The sequence below is a fragment of the Lissotriton vulgaris genome, chromosome 12 (assembly GCF_964263255.1).
Source record: "Lissotriton vulgaris chromosome 12, aLisVul1.2, whole genome shotgun sequence".
NCBI classification, from domain to species: Eukaryota; Metazoa; Chordata; class Amphibia; order Caudata; family Salamandridae; genus Lissotriton; species Lissotriton vulgaris.
The window spans coordinates 693,833,561-693,859,783 of record NC_141700.1 but is presented as its reverse complement, the minus strand read 5'-3'; the positions used below and the strand labels follow the sequence as shown (position 1 = coordinate 693,859,783).

The 26,223-nt window shown below is 43.4% G+C and overlaps 1 protein-coding gene across 1 annotated transcript in view; it reads left to right on the top strand.

Moving 5' to 3' along the window:
* PLCG2 (phospholipase C gamma 2) overlaps positions 1–26,223 on the top strand; it is a 448,457-nt gene that overhangs the window by 45,745 nt on the left and 376,489 nt on the right. The window contains exon 2 of the mRNA XM_086945888.1: positions 4,236–4,476. Within this exon, the coding sequence (XP_086802014.1) occupies positions 4,278–4,476 (199 nt within the window). The 5' untranslated portion in view covers positions 4,236–4,277. The remainder of the gene's footprint in view (positions 1–4,235; positions 4,477–26,223) is intronic.

Genomic DNA, 26,223 nt, shown 5'->3' with positions numbered 1-26,223 from the left:
TTGTATTGTTCATAAGTCTTGAACTCTGTCAGAGGCGCAAACAGTGCAACAGTGTGTTACCCCACACCGGAAGCATGTGTCATACTGTTCAATATTTGTGGAACTCCCTTTACGAAAGATGCATTATTAGATGCGAATGAGTATGAATGCCAGGGTTTGTGTGTTTGTGAAGAATGTTTTTTAGTTGTGCCATGTATTATATGTGAAACATAATTAAAATATGTCAATTAAAGATACTTATGGAGTATAATTTGTATAAATTAAAGTTAGTAAAATAAAATGAACTAAAAGTAGTGACTCATCTATGAATAAAGTTCTTAAATTGAATTGAGATTGAATCTTGGTTGAGGTTAGGATATTTAGAGTGGCCTCATTTATTAGTTTAGAAATAAAGTGGTTGCCTAGATACATTCTAGACTGAAAAAAAGGCTGAGCCCGTAGAGCATATAACCAGGCCATCACAACAAAATAGCATACTGCCATGAAGGGCTGAAGTTGGTGGTTTAGGGAGTTTGTTAGGCTGTACCATACCAATGCAAAGAAGTCTAAGTGGAGGAGGTACAATTGACAGTCACTACCCTATTGCAGCCTGGGGTGGACCTATAAGTTGCAGTTAATGTTAAAATAGACAGCAGAGAATAGTTGTAAGGGAGAAGAAAGATCCAGGGATGCTGTATTGATGTCCTATTTTTCTCCTCCCAGACTACTGGTTGTCAGTGAAGTAGGTGGACTTACAGGAGGTGGGGTTTGTCTATGAAAAGAGAAAGAAGCAAGACCTGACACCCCCCTTTTCTGTTCTCTAGTGTGATGATACTGACTTGAGAGAATAGCTATTGGTGCCCACCACTGTTCCCATGTTTGTACCCAAAGTTGGTAAATGGACATTAAATAACTGGAGTACTAATGTGGAGATATAAAACTCAAAGTTCCCTATTTGCATCAAATCAATAAAAACACGCATTGATAATGCATCGGTTTCGCCTATGTGATGAATAATAAGTTGTTTATGTCAATCACCACCAGTGACAAAGGAAGGAACTCCCTTACAAGTGTCACAAGAGTGGAGGCGAAACCTAACAGGTGAAACCTAAAACAGTGCAAGCAAAGTGTAAGGCATCGTGACACTGGTTGGTAGTGAAAATATAAGTACTCTCAAGGTTAAAAAAGTGGTGGTGAATATCTGGACCTCTGATCAGGCACCCACTTCATACGCGAACCAGAAGAGGTGAACAACCGTGAGTTAAGAATAGCTACATGTACGCCCAGTACCAGGGCTGGACTGGGAACCAAAACTCGCCCTGGAAAAGTGGTCGGGGGTTGGGGATGCGGCCGAGCTCTTTTGCCAGGGCTAGGCTGCAAAAACGGCCCTGTAACAAAAACGGCCCCACCCTAGCGGCCCCCCGGGGACATCCCCAGTGCCCTCTACGGCCAGTCCGGCCCTGCCCAGTATACAGTATTCAGAAACTGCCATAACTCAACCAAATGTCCATGAATCATACCGTCATGCTCGTGTGCACCCTCGTTAGTATGGATCGGAATGCAAAGTAACAGTCAAATTTAAGCACAGGACGTGCCGTGCATGCACAATGATAGAAACTGAAGACAGGCTAACAAAGTACAAAGAGAGTGCCCGAAAGCTGGAAATGATAGTGTGGCAAAATATGTGATAGCTACATAGCCCCTCCCTGCAAGCCCATGAAATGAACATCATTAACCCTTTCGCTGCGGCGGCTATTCCGCCGCAGCGCTAACAGGGTGGGGCGGCCGCGCGGCGGCCGCATGCTGGTGACAGAACCGCTCCGTCACCAGCCGCAGTTGAGCTGTGCTGGTGACGGAGCGGTTCCGTCATGGCCCGCCCCGCTCAATAGAACGCGCGAAATCAGCGCCGCGCAGGCGCGGCGGCCGGGCCATGACGTGACGGGCTGTTCCGTCATCAGCATGGAATGGGTTAATGACCTCAGACCAAATGTGTTTGTTATAATCAACATGCCAGGAACTAAGAAAAACTGCAAAACAGCAGTTTTGATTTATAAAGTTTGCTACTAGTTGCATCGTAACAAGCTAACGAGTGTATAACAAATCATGTATGGGGCATATTTCTTCAAAACATTGCTAATAGCCAAACAGGGTAAATACAGTGACATAATCTTCTGTGGTGCACACAGCTAATATACCTCCATCACTTCAAGAATTGCAATCTTGGTTCCCTTGAAATTACACTTCTAAAAGGTACAATAACGAGAATCTAATGTCATGGAAACACTATGAAGGGCATATGTTGTTTCTAGAGTATTACTGTTGATGCAGTAATCAGAAAAAAACATGTGAAAGGAAACAGGAGCTGCCTGATACATTAAACGTGATTGACAGGTCAAAGCTAGGGCAAACCAAAGAAGAATCACTGGAGTGGAGAGATGTGGAGCAGTGGCCAGAGCAGCTGACTCAAGAGGTGGGGATCCTGGTTCGAGTCTCGGTGGCGCAACATTCTGTGATTCTGGGCAATTTACTTAATTATTCCTGGTGATACAGTTGCGCTTTATAAATCTGCTGCAAGACGAAAAAGCATTAAGAGGCACAACTTAATGGAAAAAATTGTTCCACCAACGTAGATGTTAACAGTATTTCGGCGATGGAAACTGTTATAGAAGCACATGAGGAACAAGCATTGGTAAATGCATGAAAATATGCTGCCTCCAATAGAAATGGAGGAAAATTAAGTGGCATGCGCTGGAACCATTGAGAAGCCACAAAAGAGAGGAGGCGGATGTATACCCCTATTAAGTTTATAATATAAAACAATAGATTTCTCAAGCACAGCGCTTGTGGAACCTAAAAAAGAAGGCATAGACCTGCCTTTCTTCTTAGTACGTTCACAGTTAGTCTCATCAAAGGATTCTGTAGGGATGTAGGACGTTACAGCGCGTACTTTTACAACGCGTGCCGTTACTAAGCAACTTTTACAACGCAAGTCCTTACAACGACTTGCGTTGAGGGGTGCTGAATAGTAAATATTTTAATTTACTATTCCAACTCCAGTCCCCGTGGATAGTAGGGAAGGAGTTGGATAGTAAATTAAACTATTTACTATCCTGGAGCGCCCCCCAGCGCAAGTCATTGTAACGACTTGCGTTGTAAAAGTTGCGTGGTAACAGTCCCGCGTTGTAAAACCTTCGTTGTAAAGGTTGTTCCCCTTCTGTAGAGATGCAGCAGATAACATGTACCACACCTTCTTTCCATTCCATCACATACATTAGCAATGAGTAGGATTTTCAAATGCAAAGTGTATACGTAACACTCATACGGCTGTTTGGTGTTAATATGAAAAACTTTCTTATTGGCTACTCAGGAATGTACTTGTCCAAAACACTAGATACATCAGGCTTTTACTTAAAACATTCTTATTTCCGATATTAATCGAAGACAAACATTAGACCTTTTGTGTGGTAGAAAAGTAGTTGTCCAGACCAATTCTAGGCCTAGTACACCTTGCCATGCATATGGCCCACCCATTCCCTGTTAGTTACCTAATCTCTTATTACTATGCAGCTGATATGATTAATACTTTTCTTGTCTAGTTCCAAATACGGTTTTCATAAACCTCTTCTCATCTGTTGATAGACTCAGAATTCCACCCCATAAAGTGTTGACACTGTGACTTGTTACATAATGTTTTTTATTTTATTGATGACGCCTGATGACGTAAAGTTGACCTACATTTTTCTGCTTAAAGATTTTATGATATAGTGCAGGAGAAACAAATGCATAAAAAGTCATAGGGTTTCACCCACTCTGAAAGAAGCAGATCAGGAACTCACTATAAAAAAGAAATATATAGGGTAAGCGCAAAGAGAAGATGAATAGCGGACATGTTTGTCATCCCTCCTTTGATGCGGAAGCCTTTATATGAAAGTTTTGTTCACTTTTTATTTTTATTTTTGGGAGACATGATTATGACAGCTTTTCTTTTTGTGCTTTCATTGTTTGGAAGAATAACAATCCATTAGTCGAGTTTCATCACTTTATGGGAAGGCTTCTCTTTGTCAAAGTATTATAAAATTGCCAGAAGAAGTGAGAAAAGTCACAGGGCACAGTGTAGGGCATTTGTGCCTTAAATCTGCATATTGGGAGTCCTTTAATTAGTACTTTTCTAGTAATATCAGTAAAATAATATGCTTAAACTGACACTGTTTCAAGAATGTTGCTGAAGATAACTACAATGTCTTTTCATTTTTTAGCAATTCTAAGGTATATCGGTTTGCCACCCAAGCAGAGCCACAATGGCCAGGAGAAGAAGTACAGACTATCGAGCACTCCCAGAATATGAGAAGAGTTTGATCAAGAGAACCCTGGAGTTGGGGACGGTCATGACCGTATACAATTTCAAGAAGTCGTCATCTGAAAGGAGGACAATCCAGGTGATAATGGAAACATGGCAAGTTGCGTGGAGCAAGACTGCTGATAAGATTGAAGGAGTTGGTGAGTATTTCCACAAGAATGCTGTTATTGATGTGTGTTTGTATGAAGAGATCAATGTCTCAGAAATGTTTTCCTAATCTCTCATCACAGAGATGATAAACATTCTCTTGAACACATTAATTAATTGCACACTCTTCCAAATTCAATAAAACCTTTTAAAGACAAAAAATTTTAACAATTGAATCAGAGGGATTGTTCTGAATGTCTTAATATGATACAAATTTGAAAACCTTTAGGCCGGATAGTTAGCAGTGTTCTTTACTTTGTACTTGAATTATCTTCACTGCCTTGGGTTGAATGTAGTTTGTTTAGAGTAAAAGGATAGCCCTTACTGCTTACTGTTTGCTGACAATGATTTTTAAATTACCATAATGTGGAATGTTCTTCATGTGCTGAAATTGACCTTTTCAGTTCATTGTGTGTTAAAGAAATCCATGCAGTGAAAAGAAACACTCTTTGCCCTTTAACCCAATATTACCTCATCAACATTCACTAACACTAAGGGGAATCTCCTCTGATGGAAGATATCTGGTTGGGTTGCAAAAGCTATTGTGGCATCTTTCACTAGATGGTCCCTTTAACAGATGTACCTTTTGTTTCATTTTAATCTTAACGCCGTTGTTCGTGAAACAAACTCCTACTAGGGGCCAGTGTAAAGAGTTTGTGTTCATTATAGATTTGCTACCTGAGGAGCTTGGACGTAACACATTGCAATGTCCGAGCTCAAGATGACCCAAGGGGAAGAGATGCGATAATGATTGGTTTGAAATTTGGAGGCTTTTTCAAGTGTACTTTTGTTGCTAGAGGGATACAATGGAGTAAAATATGATGTAATATGGTGGCTTGTGTTTATGGATTGGTTTTGTAACACATTTTTGGGTCTGCAATGACGTTTACAATAAGACACCTGACAAAATGGAATTGAGCGGTTGGTGCTTAGGGGGCTGATTTCATGGCTAAGACTGAAATTTTAGCTTTGTGCTTATACTTTTAACTATGTTGATGACCCTTATCAAATTACTTGGGGCTCTTAGGGTACTGGGAACCAGCGTTGGTTCCCTGTAATTCGTGCATGGGGCCTCCTGATTTTCCAATCAGGAATCTTATGTATGATTTAATCCAAGAGCCACAGTTGACAAAGAGATAAAGTGTATAATCAAGACATGACAAAACCATGTCGAAGAACAGCTGCTGTTTACGGATAGAACATAGCAGACTGGCCAAAAGTGTTATTTGCACATAATCATGTTAAGTCGATTATTCTAAAGCTAAATCTCTACTGTATGTTTCTACTCACCCATTGATGCTCAAGACACTCAGTGAAGATTAAAATCATAAGAGAGTGACTGGATGGATGCTATTGAATTTTTCGAAGTCTAGCAACCTTGAGTTTGAGGTATCTGTAGTCCTCTCATTTATACCACTCAATTATTCTCACAATGCAAATTCCCTAACTACTATTAATTGTCGTGTAATCATCTCAGTTTCATGGCTAACCATTGATGGGATAAAAGTGATTGTGGCATGTTACCCGTCACAGCTAGTTAGGTCTTACCTGCCGTTAGCAGCGCGCATGCGCTGCCCTCGCCATGCAAGCGCCTTTTAGAATCAATTCAGTTTCCGAAGGGTCTTTAAGCCCCGCCCTTGTTTCCAATTGGCACACGTCATCGTTTTTGTTAAACGACGGCGCATGATTGGAAATCAGGGTTTTGGGTTACTGCCTTGTCCACTTTTAGGACGGCCCATCTGGACAGGCTGATTCCATCTTTGTTTCAGATGACGTAGGAGGGTGTGCTTTTAGCTTGTTTACTAGCTTCTGATTGGGAATTGTGCTTCTTTATCACCGCCCCTGCTTTTCTTTTTGTGTAATTGCTCCTCACGTAATAGCAGAGCTGAGTCACAAGCTCTTTACAGCACAGATGGCCTGCCTTTCCAGTACTCTGCTCGGAACTCAGCTGTCCCATTATTATCAATTTACCACTTTAAATCCAGTTTTTATACAAATAGGGTCTCTGTACTCTGCAGCGCGCACATGTGTGTTGAGCTCACACTGTGTGTGTACATGTGTGTTCTCTGACGTTTGGACACTGTGTACGCTTGTGTGATCGGCACATGTTGTATGTAAACATGGCAGAGTGTGTTTTGCTGTTCAACAGAAGCCTTGCCCTTTCCAAGAGGCGGGCATCACCTTTCCCTGGCTCTAAGCGGGTGAAACACGATACGTCCCTTCTCAAATGAGAAAGGACTGTGCATTGATCCGCAATTCTTTTCACGAAAAATTGGTCTTTTCCCTGGCTTTTGACCAGAGAAGTCTTTTCAGCATTCAGGAGATTCCCCTGCTATTATTTTCATATACATAAGCATGTGACGTCACGTGATTGACACTGAATCATCTGAGCCTAGTGTGAGTGCAGACTGTCTGCTCGAGTCTGGTGCAAGCAGGGGGCAAGTGCAAACAGCCCTTCATGAGCCTAGTGCAAGCAGCGCTGCTATGATGATGCCTGAGAAACTCACGATAAGCCACTGCTACAAAAAGCACAGTGGAACCTAGGCAGTGGCAGTGTCTCTAAAGGCAGAAGGGCTAGGGGGGGGTCATTCACATGTCAGAGGGGACTGTGCATCTGCAGTACTTCCAAATGCCGAACAAGTTACTATTAATAACTATGTCCACACTTAATGACTAAAATTGCATCGTGTGGATTGACACTCATTTCAAAAGAAGATATACATTTTAAATACAAGTCAGAACGAAGTTAGTGCTACAGATTTAAAGTGGCATCCCCAAAATGTAAAGTGGGTGCTATCCAAGCAACAAAGTAGAGCTCCGATTTGTATAAATGTTGTCAATGAACAATCAGTAGTAACCAACCGACTGAAACACTCACAAGGAAAACACGTGTTCACTCCTCAGATCCAGCACTTTAAGACCAGTTTCTAAATATACTTTTCTAGCAAAAAAAAGAAAAGCAAAAAACTGCAGCTGATGAAGAGTGGGCATAAGTAAATGGAAAACAAGATCAGGAGGACTGGTAATTCGGGTTTAGACTAGTGGAATGCAGACACCCTCCCCACCTCTTGAAGAATGTCAAGACAACTGCCTACTGCAACTTTAGTAAAACAAGCATTGGCATAGCCAATAGGTCTCGCCGTTGGAACCTTATAAGTGTTTAGCCAGAGCTATTGGCTTTGCCCATGTATTTAAGCTATGCTGTAAAGCAGCATGTGTGTTTGCGTTTTTGTTTAGTCTGTGATATGTGACTGTAAATGTGTTTGAGGTCTTGTGTTTATCAACCCATCTCCATACCTACTCTGTAAGAGTTGTAGTGAGTTGATTTAATTTTGCATTCTCCTGCCACATAATTTTCTTAGCTGCGCCGTATAATTCCAGTGGCCCTGGTCTTAGACTTTGTACGTTATTGTGTAAATATGACATATATTCAAAGTGTCTATTGTAGTGTCTATCTATTCTGGGAAATTCACTTAATCTCCCCTTGCCTACAAAAATAAATGTGCACTTGTGCAATGTAATTGGTGCTCACGTAAAGCTCTAGCTCCAATACCTTTTTCCCAATTTTGAAAGGGTTTTGCAATTGTGAACATACCTATTTGCGCTTGTGAGTTTCACTTATACATATATGCAAGGAGATTTATCAATGAACCCCTCTCCCCCCGGGAGTACCATGGAAGACTAAAAATAAGTTTTTCCACCATATGAGGAAGGTTACATGTCTTACTGATGTCTAAAGCGTGACACCGGAAGTTACAAACAGGTGAAGAGAAGTACTTGTAGTATTAGAAAAAAATAATACTTTTAATTCCACTACTTCTCAATAAGCATTGCAAGAACAAGAAAACTAGAAGACATTTTTTAAGTTAATTATTTTTTTAATAGGGTCGTGCAGTTCTATATAATGTCCTATTAGTTGCATATAAGGTAACAAAACTACTTATAACACTTTTTTTATTATAACTTTTCAACATGTTGCACAGCAGCCATGCTGCTTTACAGCATAGCTTAAATACATTGGCAAAGCCAATAGCTCTGGCTAAACACTTATAAGGCTCCAAAGGTGAGACCTATTGGCTATGCCAATGCTTGTTTTTCATTTTTAACCGTTGACAAGCACGTCCGCGTATGCAGCTTCTTACAAATTTGAGCACATTTCTTGTTCTTCACAATCATTCAGGTTGTCTTCTTTTGAATTTTTCAAATTCTCAGTTTTTTTTATGTTGCATAGAATGTTGAAATATTACAGTTTCCCTACCATTATGGTTCTTGCATTGGTGCCAAGGGTGGTGCTGTCATAAATAGCGTTGGTTATCAGTTACGGTTCTACTGCAAGTCACCCCCACACAATGTGATCCCAGACTAACTGGCATTAAGTGCGTATCATCTATCTTCTATTCTATCTCTTCGAATATTGTGACTGATATATGTGCAGCTGTCATTCACTTTCTCAATAAACAGCGTCCCCTGGAGGTGTCCACCCATACTAATGCTGGTCCAATATACCAACTCGTGCAACTAAACATAGCAGCACTGCTAGAAATAATTATGCTTGGTTTACAATAAATAATAATAAAAAAAAAACATAATTCTGTACAGCTGACTAGAGTGCCACCATTTCACGATGCACAAATGTTATTTAAAACATTATCAAATGTGGCCCACATTGTGAAGTGGGGAAGCTAAATGTGTTATTTGCCTAGGTTGGTAAAATCTTTCCACCAGCCCTGGCTGGGATGTGCAAAATAATCTGCTGTAGAACCATTTATTATCTTTATTGTAATCCACATAAGTTAATGTTTTTCAAATTGTTAGCTGAAGTAGAGTTTTTTAGATCAGTTGCAAGGACCTAGGTTTCATGTTGCCACATGGGTAAACTCTCGTATTGCCAATTACATGTTAAGGTGTTATTTATTTTGCTCTATAAGCAGATCTATGTTTTTGCATGGCTGGTATGGTCGTAAAGTGCTCCATTTTAAAAATGGTAAAATTAGAATACATCACGTTGACATATTTCATTTACTTTTAAGTCCATAGTATATGGTACTATATGTACTTAGGGCCTGTAAATTAAATGCTTCAAGTGGGCCGCATCACACATTGTGCCACCCACTGAAGTAGTAGTGAAAAACATCTACAAACCGGACCTTGCAGCATGTATTTGCAGTTTAAACTGGTGTTTCAACTTGTTAAAATCACCCTTTTGCCAGGCCCAAACCTTCTTTTTTAATATGTATAAGTCACCCCTAAGGTAGGCCTAAAAAACTTATAGGGCAGGTTGCATAGTACTAGGACATGTATAATTAAAGTTTAATACATCCTGGCATTGAAAAACGTACAAAGTCGTTTTCGCCACAGGAAAGCGACCTTTCCCATAGAAAAGAACTGGGCTACATTATAACTCCTTATAATTTATAACTTTAATTTGGGACTAGTTGGAAAAGTGGTTCTAGGACTCATTGTAAGCAGAAAATAAAATCTAAAACTAATTGTGAGATCAGATATTAAATGTAAAAACCCACTTCTAGAATGATCAAAATATAATGCTGGTATTTCATTGTGGAAGAGGTGTGGCGCAGTGCAGCAGCCAGGGTGCCTGACTCTGGATCACAGGGTTTATGGTTCGATCCACGGCACCGGTGGCAGGTTAGCCCAGCACCATGTGACTCTGGGCAATAGCTCGCTTAATCTTCCCAAGTGCTGGGACACCTCTCCGGAGGTAGCTGTGCACTTTACAAATGCTGTTATATTTCTGCCTAAACCTCAAACTGTCTTGTTAGAAATGGGGTCTCTAGTTGCTCCCTTTTCATGTAGGGATCCTCACTCTAGTCAGGGCAAGGGGCTCACAGAGCTAACATAAACCCTGCTCACCCCCTTGGTTGCTTGGCATGAGCAGTCTGGATTATCTCGGAGGTAATGTGTAGAGCATTTATACATACACACTGTAGCACAGTGAAAACACCACCAAAGGAGTCCACAACAGTTTAGAAATATTGCCAATATTTGTCTGAATACAATGAGACCAAAATGACAAAATCCAACATACACAAGTCAAAATATCACTTTTCAAAGATTAAGCAAATTTAGTCCATAGAAATCAATGGATGTTTCCTTTAGCACAAAGTACCTGAGATGCGTCAAAAATTAAAGACGAAGACATGCGCAGGGGAGGTGAGGTGCCGGAAAAGTAAAAGAGGTGATGTGTCGGCTCCTTACTGACATGGGAGGTGATGCGTTGGTTCCTTACTGCTAGGCAGGGGAGGTGTTGCATCTGTTCCTTACTGACAGGGCAGATAATGCGTTGATTCCTTACTGGAAGGCGAGGTGACACCTTGGCTCAGTTCCTTACTGAGGTGCTGTGCCTATGAAGAGTCGGTGCCCAGGGGCAATGCGTCGAAAATCCGGACATGCTGCCATGATGTGACAGCAGTAAAGCACCCACTGCTTTTTGGATTTGCTGCCCTGGTGAGCTGGGTCCTACGGTGGAAGTCGTGGTTGATCTACTGATCTGGAACCACGCTTCAGGTCAGGCAGCGGTAATGCGTCAATCTTTTGCACCAATGGCTCAAGAAAACAGGCGCTGAGTGTCGATGTGTGGACTTTCTCCATTAGGTCACCAGATTCAACTTCCAGGGGCCAGGGAACTGGATTTGGCACCACTTTGCAAGTCAGGACTCTCAGCAGAAGAGCCCAGACACTGGCAGGCGAAGTCTTTATGGCCCTGAGACTTTGTAACAAGAGGAAAGGACACAAAAGCCTATGGAGAACCTTGGAAGCAGGATGTAGAAAGCAAAGTCCAGTCCTTTCACTCCCAAGACAGAAGCAGCAAGCAGCAGGCCAGCACAAAAAAGCAACAGGCAAAGTGGCAGTCCCCCCTACAGCATCCAGCTCTTCTTCCTGGCAATATGTCCTCAGTACAGAAGTGTTCTAATTTTGAGGTGTCAGACGTCCACTACGTATACTCATTTCTGACTTTCAGGTATGCAAACTTCAGAGGGAAGTCTTTGTAGTGCACAAGAACCTCCCTTTCCCTGACCTCACTCCAGACACACTACAGGAGGGTGGAGACAGCTTTGTGTGAGGACAGGCACAGCCCTATTCAGGTGTTAGTGACAATTCAGGTCAGGAAGGGCCATCAGGCTGGAGATGGCCCATCAGGATATGCAAGGTATACCTCATCTTCCTTTGGATGACTGTCTAGAGTGAATGGACAAGAGCCCAACTGTCCTCCTATCCCAGAAGAATATTCTACAGACAGGTACAGAAAGGTTAAGCAAGAAAATGCCCTCTTTCTAGAAGTAAAAGGAACAATTGATGGTCAGAATGCTGAACAATTCAAATATTCACCCTCAGTCCCAAAGATCTGGGTTTAATCCATTGTACTTTTGCTGACCACGCCACCCCAGTTTGGACCCAGCCATATGCAAATCAGTCTTGACCCTGTTCCTCATGGGAACAGTTCAGCTCAAACTGCCAATCTGGATCCTCCTAGGACCAGAAACAAGCATCCTGGGACAGATTTCCGGGCATCACCTCACATCTGCCAGGCTAGCTTGAATCCAGTGGCGCAGTAAGCATGGGACCAACATCTGGGCATACCCTTTCCGCTTAGGGTGACAAAAAGAAAAGGAACAATCGATGGACGGAATGCTCAATAATGCAAATATTCACCCTAGTCACAAGGATCTGGTTTAGTCCATTGTTCGTTTGCTCACCATGTCACAGCAGTTTCAACCCATCCATTAATTGTTCCTTTTGATTTTATTGCCCTGAGTGGGAAGGGGATGCCCAGAAGGGTCCAGTTTTAAATTGGTTTGCTTTGTTCCTTCAAAATAGAATGCACAGAATCAAAGTCAACCATAACCTTTGCAATAGTAAGCTGGACTCAATTTGAGTGACTCAAGGATCCGTACTTTCACCCACACTTTTCAACTTGTACATGCACCTCTCACTGCAATTCTGAACCGCATAAACATACACCATCACATGTACACCGATTATTCTCAATTGTACATGAAAATTTCTTCACCAGATGACATCAAAACTCTTAACTGTGCACTTCTGAAAACTCAACCTTCGTTATCTCACAACCACCTTATGATAAATTCACTTGAGACGGAATTCCTCCTGGTTTCCCACTACAGTCATTCTGCCCCCATTCAGGACTGTCTCAAACAACTAATGACCCTCAATTGCATCCAAATGTTGTTAACTCCACTAGATCATTAGCATAATTTTGGAAAAATTCCTGAATATGTAAGACCACATCAGTGCAACAACAAGAGGAGCCAATCACCAACTCAACACATTAAGGAATATCAAACCATGCCTGCCTCCTATTGACATGCAACTAACTGTCCAATCCCCAGTTATTTACAGTTTAGACTACCGAATTGTGACCCTGGCAGGGATACCTAAAGCTAAACTGGCCCCTTTAAGGGCCACTTTGAATTGTGCTGCCAGACTCATCAAGGGATCAAGAAAACATGATCACATCACACTGGATCTAATCCAACTTAACTGTCTCTCTCTCTCGATGCAAGGATCCAGTACAAGATAGCCTGCTTGATGCACAAAGTGCTGCATCATAACATTTCCACTTACTTGAAAAAAAAAACTTGAACTATCTGGTGTGAATTGTGTCCTAAGAAGTACCAACACTCTACTGTTAAAACCACAAAAGTTCAAAAAGCAGAGAACCTACAACTGTGCCTTCTCTGTTCTTGCTTCAAAAATTTGGAACGCTCTCCCTCCTGAAATCAGAATGAACCCCTAAACCGCCACATTAAAAAAGATGTCAAGGGATTGCTCAGGAATAGCTACTGTGACAAATGACCTGTAACCATCCAAACTAACGTTTATTCCTTGTTTGCAGCACTGACCTACCTTCCTACTATGCAATTCACACCCTGTGTAACCTCTTATCTGTTTATTATGTTCTCCTGTACCAGCTTAACCTGTCTGCTTCAATATACAGCGCTCAGATACACTGACAGATCTTGTTCGTGCTATATAAAACTTTTTAAATAAATAAATAAAACAGTCAAGCAGTGATATAGGCTCCTGGGATTGTCTTGGTAATACTTAACCCCTTCCACTCTCATGACGAGCTCAGCTCGTCATGAGCCACGGTGCTCGTGTGCTCATGACGGTCCGAGCGCTCGCTCGCGGACTAATTCCCCCGCTGTTCTGAACGTTCTTTAAAATGGGTGTGGCCGTGAGGAGCTCAGCTTGTCATGAGCACACGAGCACCGTGGCTCATGACGAGCTGAGCTCTTCATGAGCACCAGAGCGCTGTGCGCACGCCCCCCAGCACAGCGGGGGAATTAGCCCGCAGGCAAGGGGTTAAACCAATTTGTTTTCCAACTCTGAGGCAAAGGACTGATCATTCTTCTTTGGCCTCTCCCCAGCCTGGATTCTGTGGGAACTGCAACAGTTCTAACTGGAGAGGGGAGCTAGCACAGTTCTAGGGCCAGTAGTTCCTATGTTTTGAAGATTGACCTCAACTGGCTTCCTGATGTGTGTTCATTTCTGAATACCAAATACCAGACACCTTTATACCACTATAAATTGGACCCAGGGACTTTCTGGACAGGCAATTTGTCCCCCTAAACATTGAATGTGGCTTGTGGATGTATGACGTTTCTGGATTTCTGGACCACTTATTGGATTCTTCAAAGCCACTGAATTGTTCAACTTTGCACCCAGGCGAGAAACTTGTACACAGCCATGTAATAACTAAAGCGAGTCCCAAATATATTTAGCTTCACAACCATACCTATCAAAGTCAACATTTCCATGTGTATAATTGTTTGCATTTCGGCAACTGTTTATTGATGACCTACAGACATGTTTTGCATTTCCCTCAATAATTTTATCATCTTGATTCAATCTGTCACACCATCATTCTTTCCCACACTGGCATTTCAACTCACTCAGATGTTCCTTCACACTTGTTTAATCATTCATACAGGAGTGGTTGTCTCTCTTGTTCAATCTCTTTAAAGATATCCACAAGCCCTTAACACTACCTTTCTTTACTTTAATAACAGGGTGGTTCTAGAAGCTTGTGGACAGGGATATACCGCCTGATTCATAAAAACCGGAATCTGCGATTCTCAAATTGCGATTAAATGCGAATCGCAATTTAGAAATCGCAGATCGGTATTCATGAATTTTTGCGAGAAACAAAAGCGATTTGCACGCGGCCGCAAAAAGCGTTTGCGATTATCGAAAATCGCAGAATAATCGCTATTTTCGGCAACATCCGTGTAGGATTTGCGATATCGCAAATAGCGATATCGCTAATTGCGAGATCGCAAAATGCGAGATCGCAAAATCACAAGATCGGGAAAACAGGAAGTTGCATTTAGAGCACATTGATGACATCACAACCAGGAAGCAGCCAGTTCCCACCCCCATTCACCACAGTGAGGCAGACCTCGAGGCAGCAACAGAGTCAGCTCCTGCAAGGACACCTGCAAACTTGGAATACCACTTCCAATTCCACTGCAGCAATGGCTGAGGAGGCAGTACCTGGGCCCAGCAACACCGGGCGCAAAAGAAAACTGAAGTTCTCCGAACAGGAGTTGGAGCACCTCATCGAAGGCTTGGTGGAGAACCACTCCAAACTGTTTGGGAGAGAGTCAAGGAGGGTGCCCGAGCAGGAGAAGCGCAGGATCTGGGTCGGGATAGCGGCCACAGTGAACTCCGTGGGCGTGGCCGACAGGTCACTTGAAGAACTAAAGAAGAGGTGGTACGACCTCCGAGGTCGTGCCAAGGAGAAGGTTGCCGAGAGGCTGGGAGAGTCCCTGGCCACTGGAGGGGGAGGACCTACAGTCCCTCCAAACACCCCCATGGAGGATCGCGTCGAAGACACGTTGGAGGCTGAGGCGTGCATTGGAGTCACCAGATTGGACTCATCCCGCCCCACCCAAGAGAGCCAAGGTAAGTGGCATGCGACTGCGACCCTGTCCCCTATGAATGGCCATGACCCTATAGCCTCCCATAATGTTCCAAAGTCATGCCATCGGTGCACAATAGGTAATGCCCTAAAGCATTGTGGGACATGTAGTGTGGCCACAATGTACAAGTACCCCAATGCAGCCAGACAGGTTCCAAAGTACGCAATGCCACAGCCAGTCAGGGAATGTCATCCAGCATGCATGTACCAACTACACGTGTGACAGATACATGCAACTAATGAACGTCCACTTCCCCTCACAGGTGGCGCAGACAGCAGCGACAGTGACAGGCTGCTCATCGATGAGCAAGCACTGGATGTCGAGGAGGTGCCGTTACCAACACAGCCTGCACCAACAGGCGCAGCACCAACAGGCGCAGCACAAACCCCTGCAGCCAGGCCCACGACATCTGTGCCTCCACCGTCTGGCGCAGCACCAACCCCTGCAGCCAGGCCCACGACATCTGTGCCTCCACCGTCTGGCGCACCATCTACGCCTAGCTCAACTCCACCAGCAGCTGGAACATCCACATCTGGTCCAGCGACAGCGGTGACACAGCGGCCACCCACTGTGGCAAGCCAGCAGAGCAGGCGTGGCAGGGCTTGCCTGCAGAACAATGCACCCAGCGCCAGGAGGGGGATGGAAGTGTGCTTGCCGAGCATGAGTATAGAGCGTAGAATGCTACGCATTCACCAGATGCAGGCACGCCGGCAAGGGGCCATACAGATGCAGCTGTATAATATTGGCCGCAATGTGGCAGGTGTGGGGGAGAGGATGGACCGCGTGACGGCAGCCATGGAGGCCAACACAGCTGCTCTGATATCCCAGCGCAACACGGCCTGCCGCGGCCACCGGCAGCTACTGACGCGGCTGTCGGCTTACACTCGATCGAACTACGTGATCGGGAATGCCACATCGCAGCTATCGCGACGGTCCCTGGCGCAGCAGCAGCAGCTAATTCAATGCTGCGAGGATGTGGCCAGGGTATTAGAGCACCTCACCACTGCCGTTATGGCACTTCATCCCGCTCTACCTGGCAATGTTGGGGGGGACGATGCCACCGAGGGCACCTCAAGTGTGAGCAGCCAGTCTGCCTCACAGGTAGGGGTGTTGAGACGTAGCACCAGGCCCACTGCAGGGTCACGTGTGGTGGCTGAGGAGGAGCCGGAGAGGCGCTTGGGTGCTTCGCGCCGGAGACGCACCTTACTAACATGTACTTTTACAGGCACAGGCTGAACACTATAAGCCTGCCCTGTGTATTGGACGCAGCAGTATGGGGCAATACTGATTGCATAGGAAGGATGGCAACTTGCACTATTATTGTGAATCAAACAATAATATTTATTATAGCATCACACATTGGCGTTCTGTCATTATTTCAATTTGCATGCAATTGTGATTTGTTGGGTGAGGGGAGAGGGTGCACTAGAAACTGTTCATTGTGATGTGGTTGCGGCGTCTGTGGCCTTCAGCTGGGTTCTCCCCGCGTGCATGGTGCACATGTGCAGGTGGCCGGTCGTCCCCTTCCGATTCACTACCAGAGATGTCTACAGGTATCCGGCGCTTGGTAGCAATGCTGTGTAGTATTGCACACACAGCCACAATGCGGCAGCACACATCAGGACTGTAGTACATGGCCCCACCTGTCTTGTGAAGTATGCGGAATCTGCTCTTCAGTAGCCCAAAAGTCCTCTCAATGCAATTCCTTGTGCGTATGTGTGATACGTTGTAACGCCGTTGCTGTGGTGTAGCAGGGTTGAGGTATGGGGTGAGGAGGTATTCACGCAGGGCGTAGCCACTGTCACCTGAATGAGAGGAGCAGAGGGTGAGTGCCTGTGCAGCGCAGCTACTTCATCGCAGTGTGACATTGTGGGCAAAGTGTACTTACCAAGTAGGTGTCCTTCCCCGAAGTCTCCCCTGGCCAGTCGTGTGTGGAGGCCGCTGTGCCGGAATATGAATGAGTCATGTGTACTCCCCGGGTACTGTGCCACTATGTCCGTGATGTATGTCTTAGCATTGCAGACCATCTGGATGTTGAGGGAGTGGTAGGACTTGCGATTGCGGTACATGTACTCCGTTGCAGCTGGTGGGCAGATGTGGATGTGGGTACAGTCAATGCATCCTATCACGTGTGGGAAATGGGCGACATTGTGGAATTGAAGCAGGGTCTCATCCAATTCCTGTTGGCTTGTTGGAAATTTGATGTGGTGGTGTAGCTGGGTCAGCATTGCGTCAAGGAAACTCCCTAGGCAGCGGGACATGGTGGGCTGGGATATCCCCCCAGCAGCCGCAACTATCCCCTGGAAGCTCCCGGAGGCCAGGAGGTACAGGCTACACAATACCTGGACATGTGTTGGCACGGCATTGGTCCGCCTTGTTGGGTGCTGCATCAGGGGGTCAAGGTCCTGAATTAGCTTGATGATCATTGCCCCATTCAGGCGGTACTTTGCGTATATTTGCTCTCTGGTTTGGCCCAGCAGGGTGACCCGCTGGTGGAATATCCTGGCCTGGATTCTGCGTCTCCTCCGTGCTGCTCGCTGTAGCCTTCGCCGCCTGACCACCATGTACATTCCTGTCATTGTGACACTCCTTAAGCTGATGCTGCTTCTCCTTAGGTGTGTTTGGTCTGGCCAGCACCAGTTGCTGATTGGCCAACGGTTTTTCGATTTTTTTTTTACTATGGGTTTGATGGTTAACACCTGCTTTGGGTTGTCCTTAAATTGCGCCTCGCAAAATGCGATTTTGGGTTTTTTCGCTAATTGCGATTTTTCATGAATCCCGATTGCGAGGAAATTGCGATTTTGCTATTTTTTTCACAGAATCCGTGATGTCTCGCTATTTCCGATTCGCAACAGGTCTACTGCCGGGATTCTGCGAATCTTGTAGCGATTTCGCTATTCTGTGTTAGCGAATTCGCTATTTTCGTGGTGAATACCGATTAGGGAAATTGCGCCCGCGATAGCATTTTCGCAGCTATTGCGAGCGCAATTTAGCTTCATGAATCAGGCTGATAGTTCCTTCTCTCATTTGTTCACATGATCCTGAGATCCATTTCTCTGAACGTTCCTTTTCTTTTATTTACCTACATTCATTTTCCTAGTTTTTCTCCAATTATTTCTACTTATATCACTCTCTCCACTATGCATATTATTTTTCTCCTCTTTCTTCTTCCTTGTTTACCAATGCCTTCTTTTATACTTCAACCAAAAACTTTAGATAAAGCCAGGATTCTAGAGGAGCCCTCTTTTTGTAAATTATTTTTTCAGGCACGTCCACATTCCTGTACTCTCTCAATATCTTCCTCTGCTTCTACTTCGTTTCAAACAGCCAAATCTTTTTCCAACTGTTTACCTTTACTTCTATTGCAATTCACATTTCCCTTACCATGGGAGTTATTTCCATCTTTGTTACATGACTTTTCCAAGTCAATTATTAGGACCACAAATTCTTCACTGGTTCATATTACTAAACCTCGAGTTTTTTAGTTCTTCCTAACACACATCTTCATTCTTCTTTAGCCTATCATCCACACTTTTAATTATTTTATTTGACGATTGTTCTGGGTGTGTACACACATGTTCGACGAGCACTTTGGAATGTTGTTGCTTATACTTTAAGAAAAATCACTGTAAGGTGATGGGACATGCGTGTCAGCCATTTTTTGTGGTTTATCTTCAATCTGAAGAAAAATCATTCCAAGATGGCTTTGCACATGTACACGAGCCATCTTGGAATGATTTCTCACATGATTTAAGACAATTAATTCCTAGAAGGCTGCAGCACATGCACAGTCTTCTTTGAATAAATAATACTAAAGTTTAAGAAAAAGACAACTGGTCAAAGAAAGGTGCCACACAAGCGTGCCATGCATGAGCACGGGCAGCGTTCTGCTGGATGGCATGACAATCCGGCTTATCTTTCTTTGTTTTTTGTTTGCAGTTTTATATAACCCAAACTAGACTTGAAGATATTGGAGCACTTTTCAGTTAAGATACACAAGACACATTTATTTTTTTGGCTCTGGGAGATTAAGTGATTTGCCCAGAATCACAGGATGTTGAGCAGACGCTGAGACTCAAACCGGGTCCCTGTCTTTTTAAAGTCTGCAGCTCCAGCTATTACGCCACTTCCTCTCCCCATGTGGGAGCCTCATTTTTTGATACATAGAGGGGAACAGAAAAGTTGCAGGGGAGCAGAAACTGACGGAGAGGGAGTGAAAATAGTATCTGTTATGCTAAAATACAATATCTGACATCAACCTTAAAAGGATATGATAATAAGGTTAGACCAAAATGGTCTCTGGGTGGGAAAAACACAAACATGGAGATTATGGTCAATGAACCAGTAGCTGGGCTTTCCCAGCACACCTAGGAGATATCACTGTTTGACCACAAAACTATTTCCCTCTGTGATAATTTTCTTGTTTATTCTACTACTTTGTCATTGAACGTGTTTGCCAGGTTGTTGTGCCTCGAAATTTGCCCTCCTGCCTCCTCTAGTCATGCTCAAGAACTATTGACCTGCATATTTCTCAAACTTTAGATTCAGTTCATAAGTTTCCAGGCTTCATTCCTAGATCAGGGAAAGACTGAGTAAATAGAGGCATCAATCTAATGAACCCAGTTCTAAATCTTAGTTCATCTGCCATCTTAGTCCAGACATTAAGGCTTGTGGGCTTTGTTATGTTGCAGTACCTATTGATCTCTGGTTTTTCATTCTTGCTAGAAAAAAAGGCTGCTTATTCACCCTGTGTCCAGAACATACATGTTTGCTTAGCAGCCTCCTCCCCTCTATTAACAAGGCTTTTACCTGATAACATAAACATATTGTCCATAGTGGAAAAGGACCATTCCCCAGTTCAATTCCCAGCATTGTGCTCTTTTATGTGAAATATCATTAATATGGAAACTCACTCCTCCTTCCCCTGAAAGAGGGGGAGGGAGAGACAGCGAGAATAATATCAATAGTCTGGTAATCTTAAAAAGTGATTCTTCTACTTATCTCATTATTCTGGCATACTGTGTCTCACACTTCTCGATAGAAAAAAAAGCTAGCAGATTTGCACCTTGTGTAGAGCAAATTCACTCCATGGCCCCAAAGGGGAACCAGTCACCCTATATTGGGAGACTGATCCACCCACACTGCTGGCAGTATGAACAACATTCATGAAAAACCTGATGAAAGGTTTAGAATGGGCTCGCTCAGCTGGCCATCTGCTGACTTCTTAACATTGCTGTAGATTTGCAGAGGGAATAGCCAGGTACCAGTTAAATTCTCTTCAAAATCAAAGCTTTAGCCTCAAACCATGGCATCAATGCTATCTCGTTATCGCCACTGATGATACAGTAGAACTGCATAGACCTCGTTTTATGTGGTGAACTTCATATCAGTTTTAAATCAGTGCATCTGTCTCGTCAACTGGACAGAACACTCTATTACGCTCTTACGTAGTTGAATTGCAACTTCCGATATAGAATAAAATAGTCATAAGAACTACTCAGGCAAAACGTCACTAAACGTTTTCAATCTCCTTCAAGACTCTCATTCTAAACTTTCTTTTCAATATCCTCCCGGAGTCCTCACACATCTGCAAGACCACACTTTTCAGCTGAGTGGGCTAGGCCTCCCTTTCTGAAACAGCTTCAATACACATTTCCAACTGAATGATCCACCCAAACCTGTAAAAAGCACAAGAGTTAACCCACTAAGAACAATTTGTAGTGCAATCTAAATCCAACTTTGACCACAGATAGCTCAAACTGACTCATATTTTCTACAAGAAAGTTTTATTCCCAGCCCTGTATTTGCTGAAAATTGAGGTCACCATGACCACGGCCGGCTGGCTCTATCAGACTCTGGGCTTTTTCTTAACGTTTCAGGCGTCAACATTATTTTGTTCTGTTAGTCTAGCTCAAACCTTCCCAAAAACTCTACCACAATGGCACACATAGATCATTGATGATTTCTCTTAAAACCCCAAGATTCGGAATCTTAGTAAAAGGTAAACTGAAGTATGTCTTTCAAATGAAATGGTGGTCAAGTTAAATAAACATCACAATAATAAAAATAAGTAAAATCTTGCAGTTCTGAAGTAAAATTGAAAAACAAGAGTAGAACATCTATGGTAACTAAAAAACAAAAACATATTGATTTTCTTTAGAATTACTGAAACAGCAAAGTAGTAAGAAACTTGAAAAAAGTACAGTGGTGAGTGAACGCTTTTTAAGTAAGTAGATTGTTAATCAAAATCATTTCTTGGATTTAGGCCAATCTGAGAACTTCCTTAGGTGGAAACAGTGGTGCTGAAACAGTTTGAGTGTGGGGTGGTAAGTAGTAGCTTTATATCACCAATGTTATGGAGACTGTGGAAAATCTTTGTGTTCCTTATCAAGCAAATCACTCATAGATTTTCTGCTAGAATATGTTTGGACGAAGAGTGGTATCAGCATCCTTGCTAAGTGCCATTTTTAGAATATTTGTATTCTCTGTGTGCCTTTTGAAGCATATTTTCGGAAATATTTGGAAAAGTGTGGTGCGGTAGGGTGTACACATATATAGGGAATATGGTTTGCATTTAAATTGCCTTTCTATGCTAATAAATCATCAGAAACGACCACTTCACTGTAATGGCAATCTTACTTGGTGAAGATGTAAGCATATACATAGAACTACTGTGTATTCCAAGAGGAAACCTGGGTGAATACTGTGTTGTTTAAGGATTTGTTTTGAGTCTATATTCATGCTATTTTGATTGAAAAGTTATAAGCAGCAGTTCCACGGCAGTGACCGCTCCTGTAGTTTAAATATTTCACTAACATGTAAGGAAAAGGATGTGAAAAAGGATGCGAAAATCACTGCTAACGCCGATCTTGAAGCCTGAATGATATTTATAAACAAAATCCTGCTGGTTAAACCTCACCATATTGCCCTGCTGGGGTTCCTCCTCTTTCTTGCTTGATGTATTCTCAAACGCCCAGTTGTTGTGTGTGCTGCTCTCTAAGGGTCCGGTAAGGTCAAAAATATTGGTAAGGCAACATACTATGGTGAATATACAGTCCGAACACACCATTACAAGATGACACTCATACTAGCTCCCCCTGGGTCACGCGTATTACCATGTGACCGGGAGGGATTGTGTTGCGCGAGATTTGGTTTAAAAATTGTCCAAACGCGTAACTCAGTGTTCCTGGGATGAGTTACGGTCCCGGTGTCCATACGTACGGTGAGGAGTTGGGGGCGGTATGTAAGATATTTGTATGCTGAAGGACTGCCTGCGCTATGGTTGACGTGGGACCGACAGTCTACTAATATAGGGTCCTGCTATACCACACTCACGGTGAGGAGCAGGGGGCAGTTGTAAAGAGACCTACCTGCAAGCGGTAACACTGCCTAAAATGTGTTGGATCGAACGTGTGTGTGTGTTACCAATAGCCCGAAGTGGCTCTGGTAAAACGCGGGTTGCGAGTGAATGGGACCTATCTGATTAGAAACAGCTCACTGCTAAAAGAAGATCTGATATATCCCTGTGGTTTATGTATGAAACAGAATGAGTCTTGTTTATTGCCTAGTTAGGTTTGATAAACAGAGGACGTATCTGGTTCATTTATTTTTAATTTCTGGCAACAATGTACTTATTCCTTACAGATTGATGAGACAATCGACAATTAGGCCGAGAGTCTCTTCCTCTTCCAGCAGGTATGAGCGCACATGGCTGGAAAAGGGTAACTAGCCTGTGCATTAGTTGCAAATACATTATGAATTTTGAGAGTGTTTCCATGAGGTGGTTTTTAATTATGGCCTTGTCTTTCAACTCGACAGTTTCCACTATGAGGATGTCCAACACTGGTGCAGTGACCAAGTGGTGAGCCCTGATGAATCTGCCAATAAGTGTGTAGGGCAGTGAAACATGTTGGCTATGGGTATAGGTATGCGATGTTAAGCTACCAGCCTTTTTAGTTCACAGGTACACACCATAACTAATAATAAATTTGTAACTTTGGGGTGACTGTTGATTTTAATCACTTTTTCTGTGTCATATCAAGGAGTGATTCCTTGGATGGTCTTGTCTTGCACCTGTCTTTTTGCACGAAACACGTATGGCCTTGTTTGTGGACAATTTATTTTGAAGAGGAATGGCGACCAATGATGAGAAAGGGGCAAGAAACTGGTAAACATCTGCCAAGGGCCCCGAGGGTGTTCTCCCGTGAGGTGCCTTCCTCTTCACTACACATTTTTTATGTCTGTCTCGTTCTAAGTGTGGGATCACGTACTGTCTCAGTTGAGCAGTCACTGGTGGTTGTGTCGAGTTGAAAGCAGTTTTGGATTCTTCCCCCTCTGTTTTTATGTTCAAAAAAACAATGATTTGTTTTGGACGGATAGGCATTTGAAGACAAACGCCTAACTCAATGTAAAGTAGGCGGGTGATTAGGAATCTAATTGTATATTTTCCAGCAAAGAGATATGCCTTATTAGATGAATATTAATCCGAGTCCAGGGTACTGGGATCTTTTTGTATTGATGCTTATTGAGTGGAGGGCTATCCCTACAGTACCCTCATTTCCCTCTTGGCTCCCTATTGTATTGCAATGCATTATACCTGGCCACACAGTGGAGGCTTCCTCGGGTGGGCACTCAGTCCACCTAGAGTCAAGCTTGCAACCCTTTGATAGCTGTCCACATGCTGGGCAGTTAGTTCACCTTGAGTCGTGCTTGCAATGCATGATACCTGGCCACACAGATGACGCTTTCTCTACTGGGCACCTAGCCCACCTACTTGCAATACTTGATAGCTAGCCTTACAGTGAAGGGATCCTCCACTGGGCACTTAGTCCATCTGGAGTCGAGCTTGCAGTGCCTGAAACCTGGCCACACAGTGACAGATTCCTTTGTTGGGCAGCTAGCCCACTTGTAGTCAAGCTTGTAACACATAATAGCTGGTCACACAATGGAGGTTTTCTCTGCTGGGCACTTAGTCCACCTGCAGTCGAGCCTGAGGTGCATGATACCTGGTCACACAATGGAGGATTCCTCCGCTGGGCACTTAGTCCACCTGCAGTCGAGCCTGCGTGCATGATACCTGGTCACACAATGGAGGATTCCTCCGATGGGCACTTAGTCCACCTGCAGTTGAGCCTGCAGTGCATGATACCTGGTCACACAATGGAGGATTCCTCCGCTGGGCACTTAGTCCACCTAGAGCTGAGCTTGCAGTGCTTGATTCCTGGCCACCCTGTGGAGGATTCCTCCGCTGGGCACTTAGTCCACCCATGAGGTAGAAGAGTCCAGGCTCAAGACACAATTACTGACGATGCATTACCTCACCACTGTGATTTCTTTATATCACCTCTTCATCATTCTTACTTCCCTCCCATTTTCTTGATCTTAATGTACAACTTTGTTTAATATCATAGTTCTTCTAAGCTCCACATATGGCATTATTGATGTGTTTGATTCATCCTATTGAATTCTTAATACCTCTAGTGTTTTTGTCTGGATGGTCAATTTTTTTATTCCTGAACTTTTGAATACTGTATGTTGGCCAATGGAGCTCTTCATTCCCAATTTTTACCCCAGATGTTTAAATCTAGGGCAAGAACATCAGGAGCACTCAGCACATGTGCTGTTTGTGGTGGGGGACAGTGGTCGGCCAGCCAACAAAGTAACAGAGCGAACCAAGCCGAGAGACCTGTGTGGGCTCGCACCCTGAAACTATATAAATCCAGTATTTGTAAAGCGCGAACAATTACCCGAGGGCGTTAAAGCGCTGGGGGCGGTCGGGAAGATTAAGCAAGCTATTGCCCAGAGTCACATGGTGCTGGGCTGACCTGCCGTCGGGAATCGAACCGGGAGCCCCGTGTTCCTGTGTCAGCCTCCCTGGCTGCTGCACCACACCTCTCCCTATTGGCATCAATATCAATATAAATGTATTTGGTCTGAATGGAACTATACCATGAAAGTACATAGAAATATTGCACATAGCCATATTCAAACCTAAAAGTTTAAAAAATGATCTTGCATTAAAAACAGATAAAAAGAAATATGTACATAAACTGCTTTAAAATTCCTTAAGTACAAGTCCTAATTACTTTTTTAAAACACCAGTATACTCATGCAGAGAATGGCTGAAATTTAAAATGAATAATGGGGAAGGCTAGAGAATAAAAACCTCTTTATCGGGACCACTATGCGCTTCTACTATACCCCTAAATGAAGCCAAAACGTCCTTCCAGCCAAGCTTCATGTATTAAACCATAATTCTAGCAAATTAACCAAACATGGTGTTTCAGGCACTAAAGGCTGCTTTAAAAAAAGTACAGACATTGAAAACAACTTCGAGTAAACTCAAAGATTGTAAATAAAGGAGAGCTGGTCTACAACGTCGAAAACCTAGCCTCCGTAACAAAGGTCTTAAAAAAAACATAAAGTGCAACAGTGATCGTGCAGAATTATTGCCACAAGGACAAGTGCAAACTATATTTCCCTCTGGGTCCAAAAATGTTTTAAAGAATAAGGACCAATGTATTGACCCTGCTCTAAATCGAAAGAGAAATTACCGCTTCCATCTAGACAAGTCCAAGGATGAATTTAAGGGGATTCATCTGTGTGAAGGAGACTACAATAGTGCAACACTGAGGATTTAGATAACTCGTTTTTCCGTCTAATGTTTGCACAATAGTCTTTAAATAATATATTCACCTCCTTCTTGGCATTTTTTAGGATACAACTGGGATCAGTAAACCAAGAGGCTATACCGAGAGATCCAAAAGTGTCCCAAGT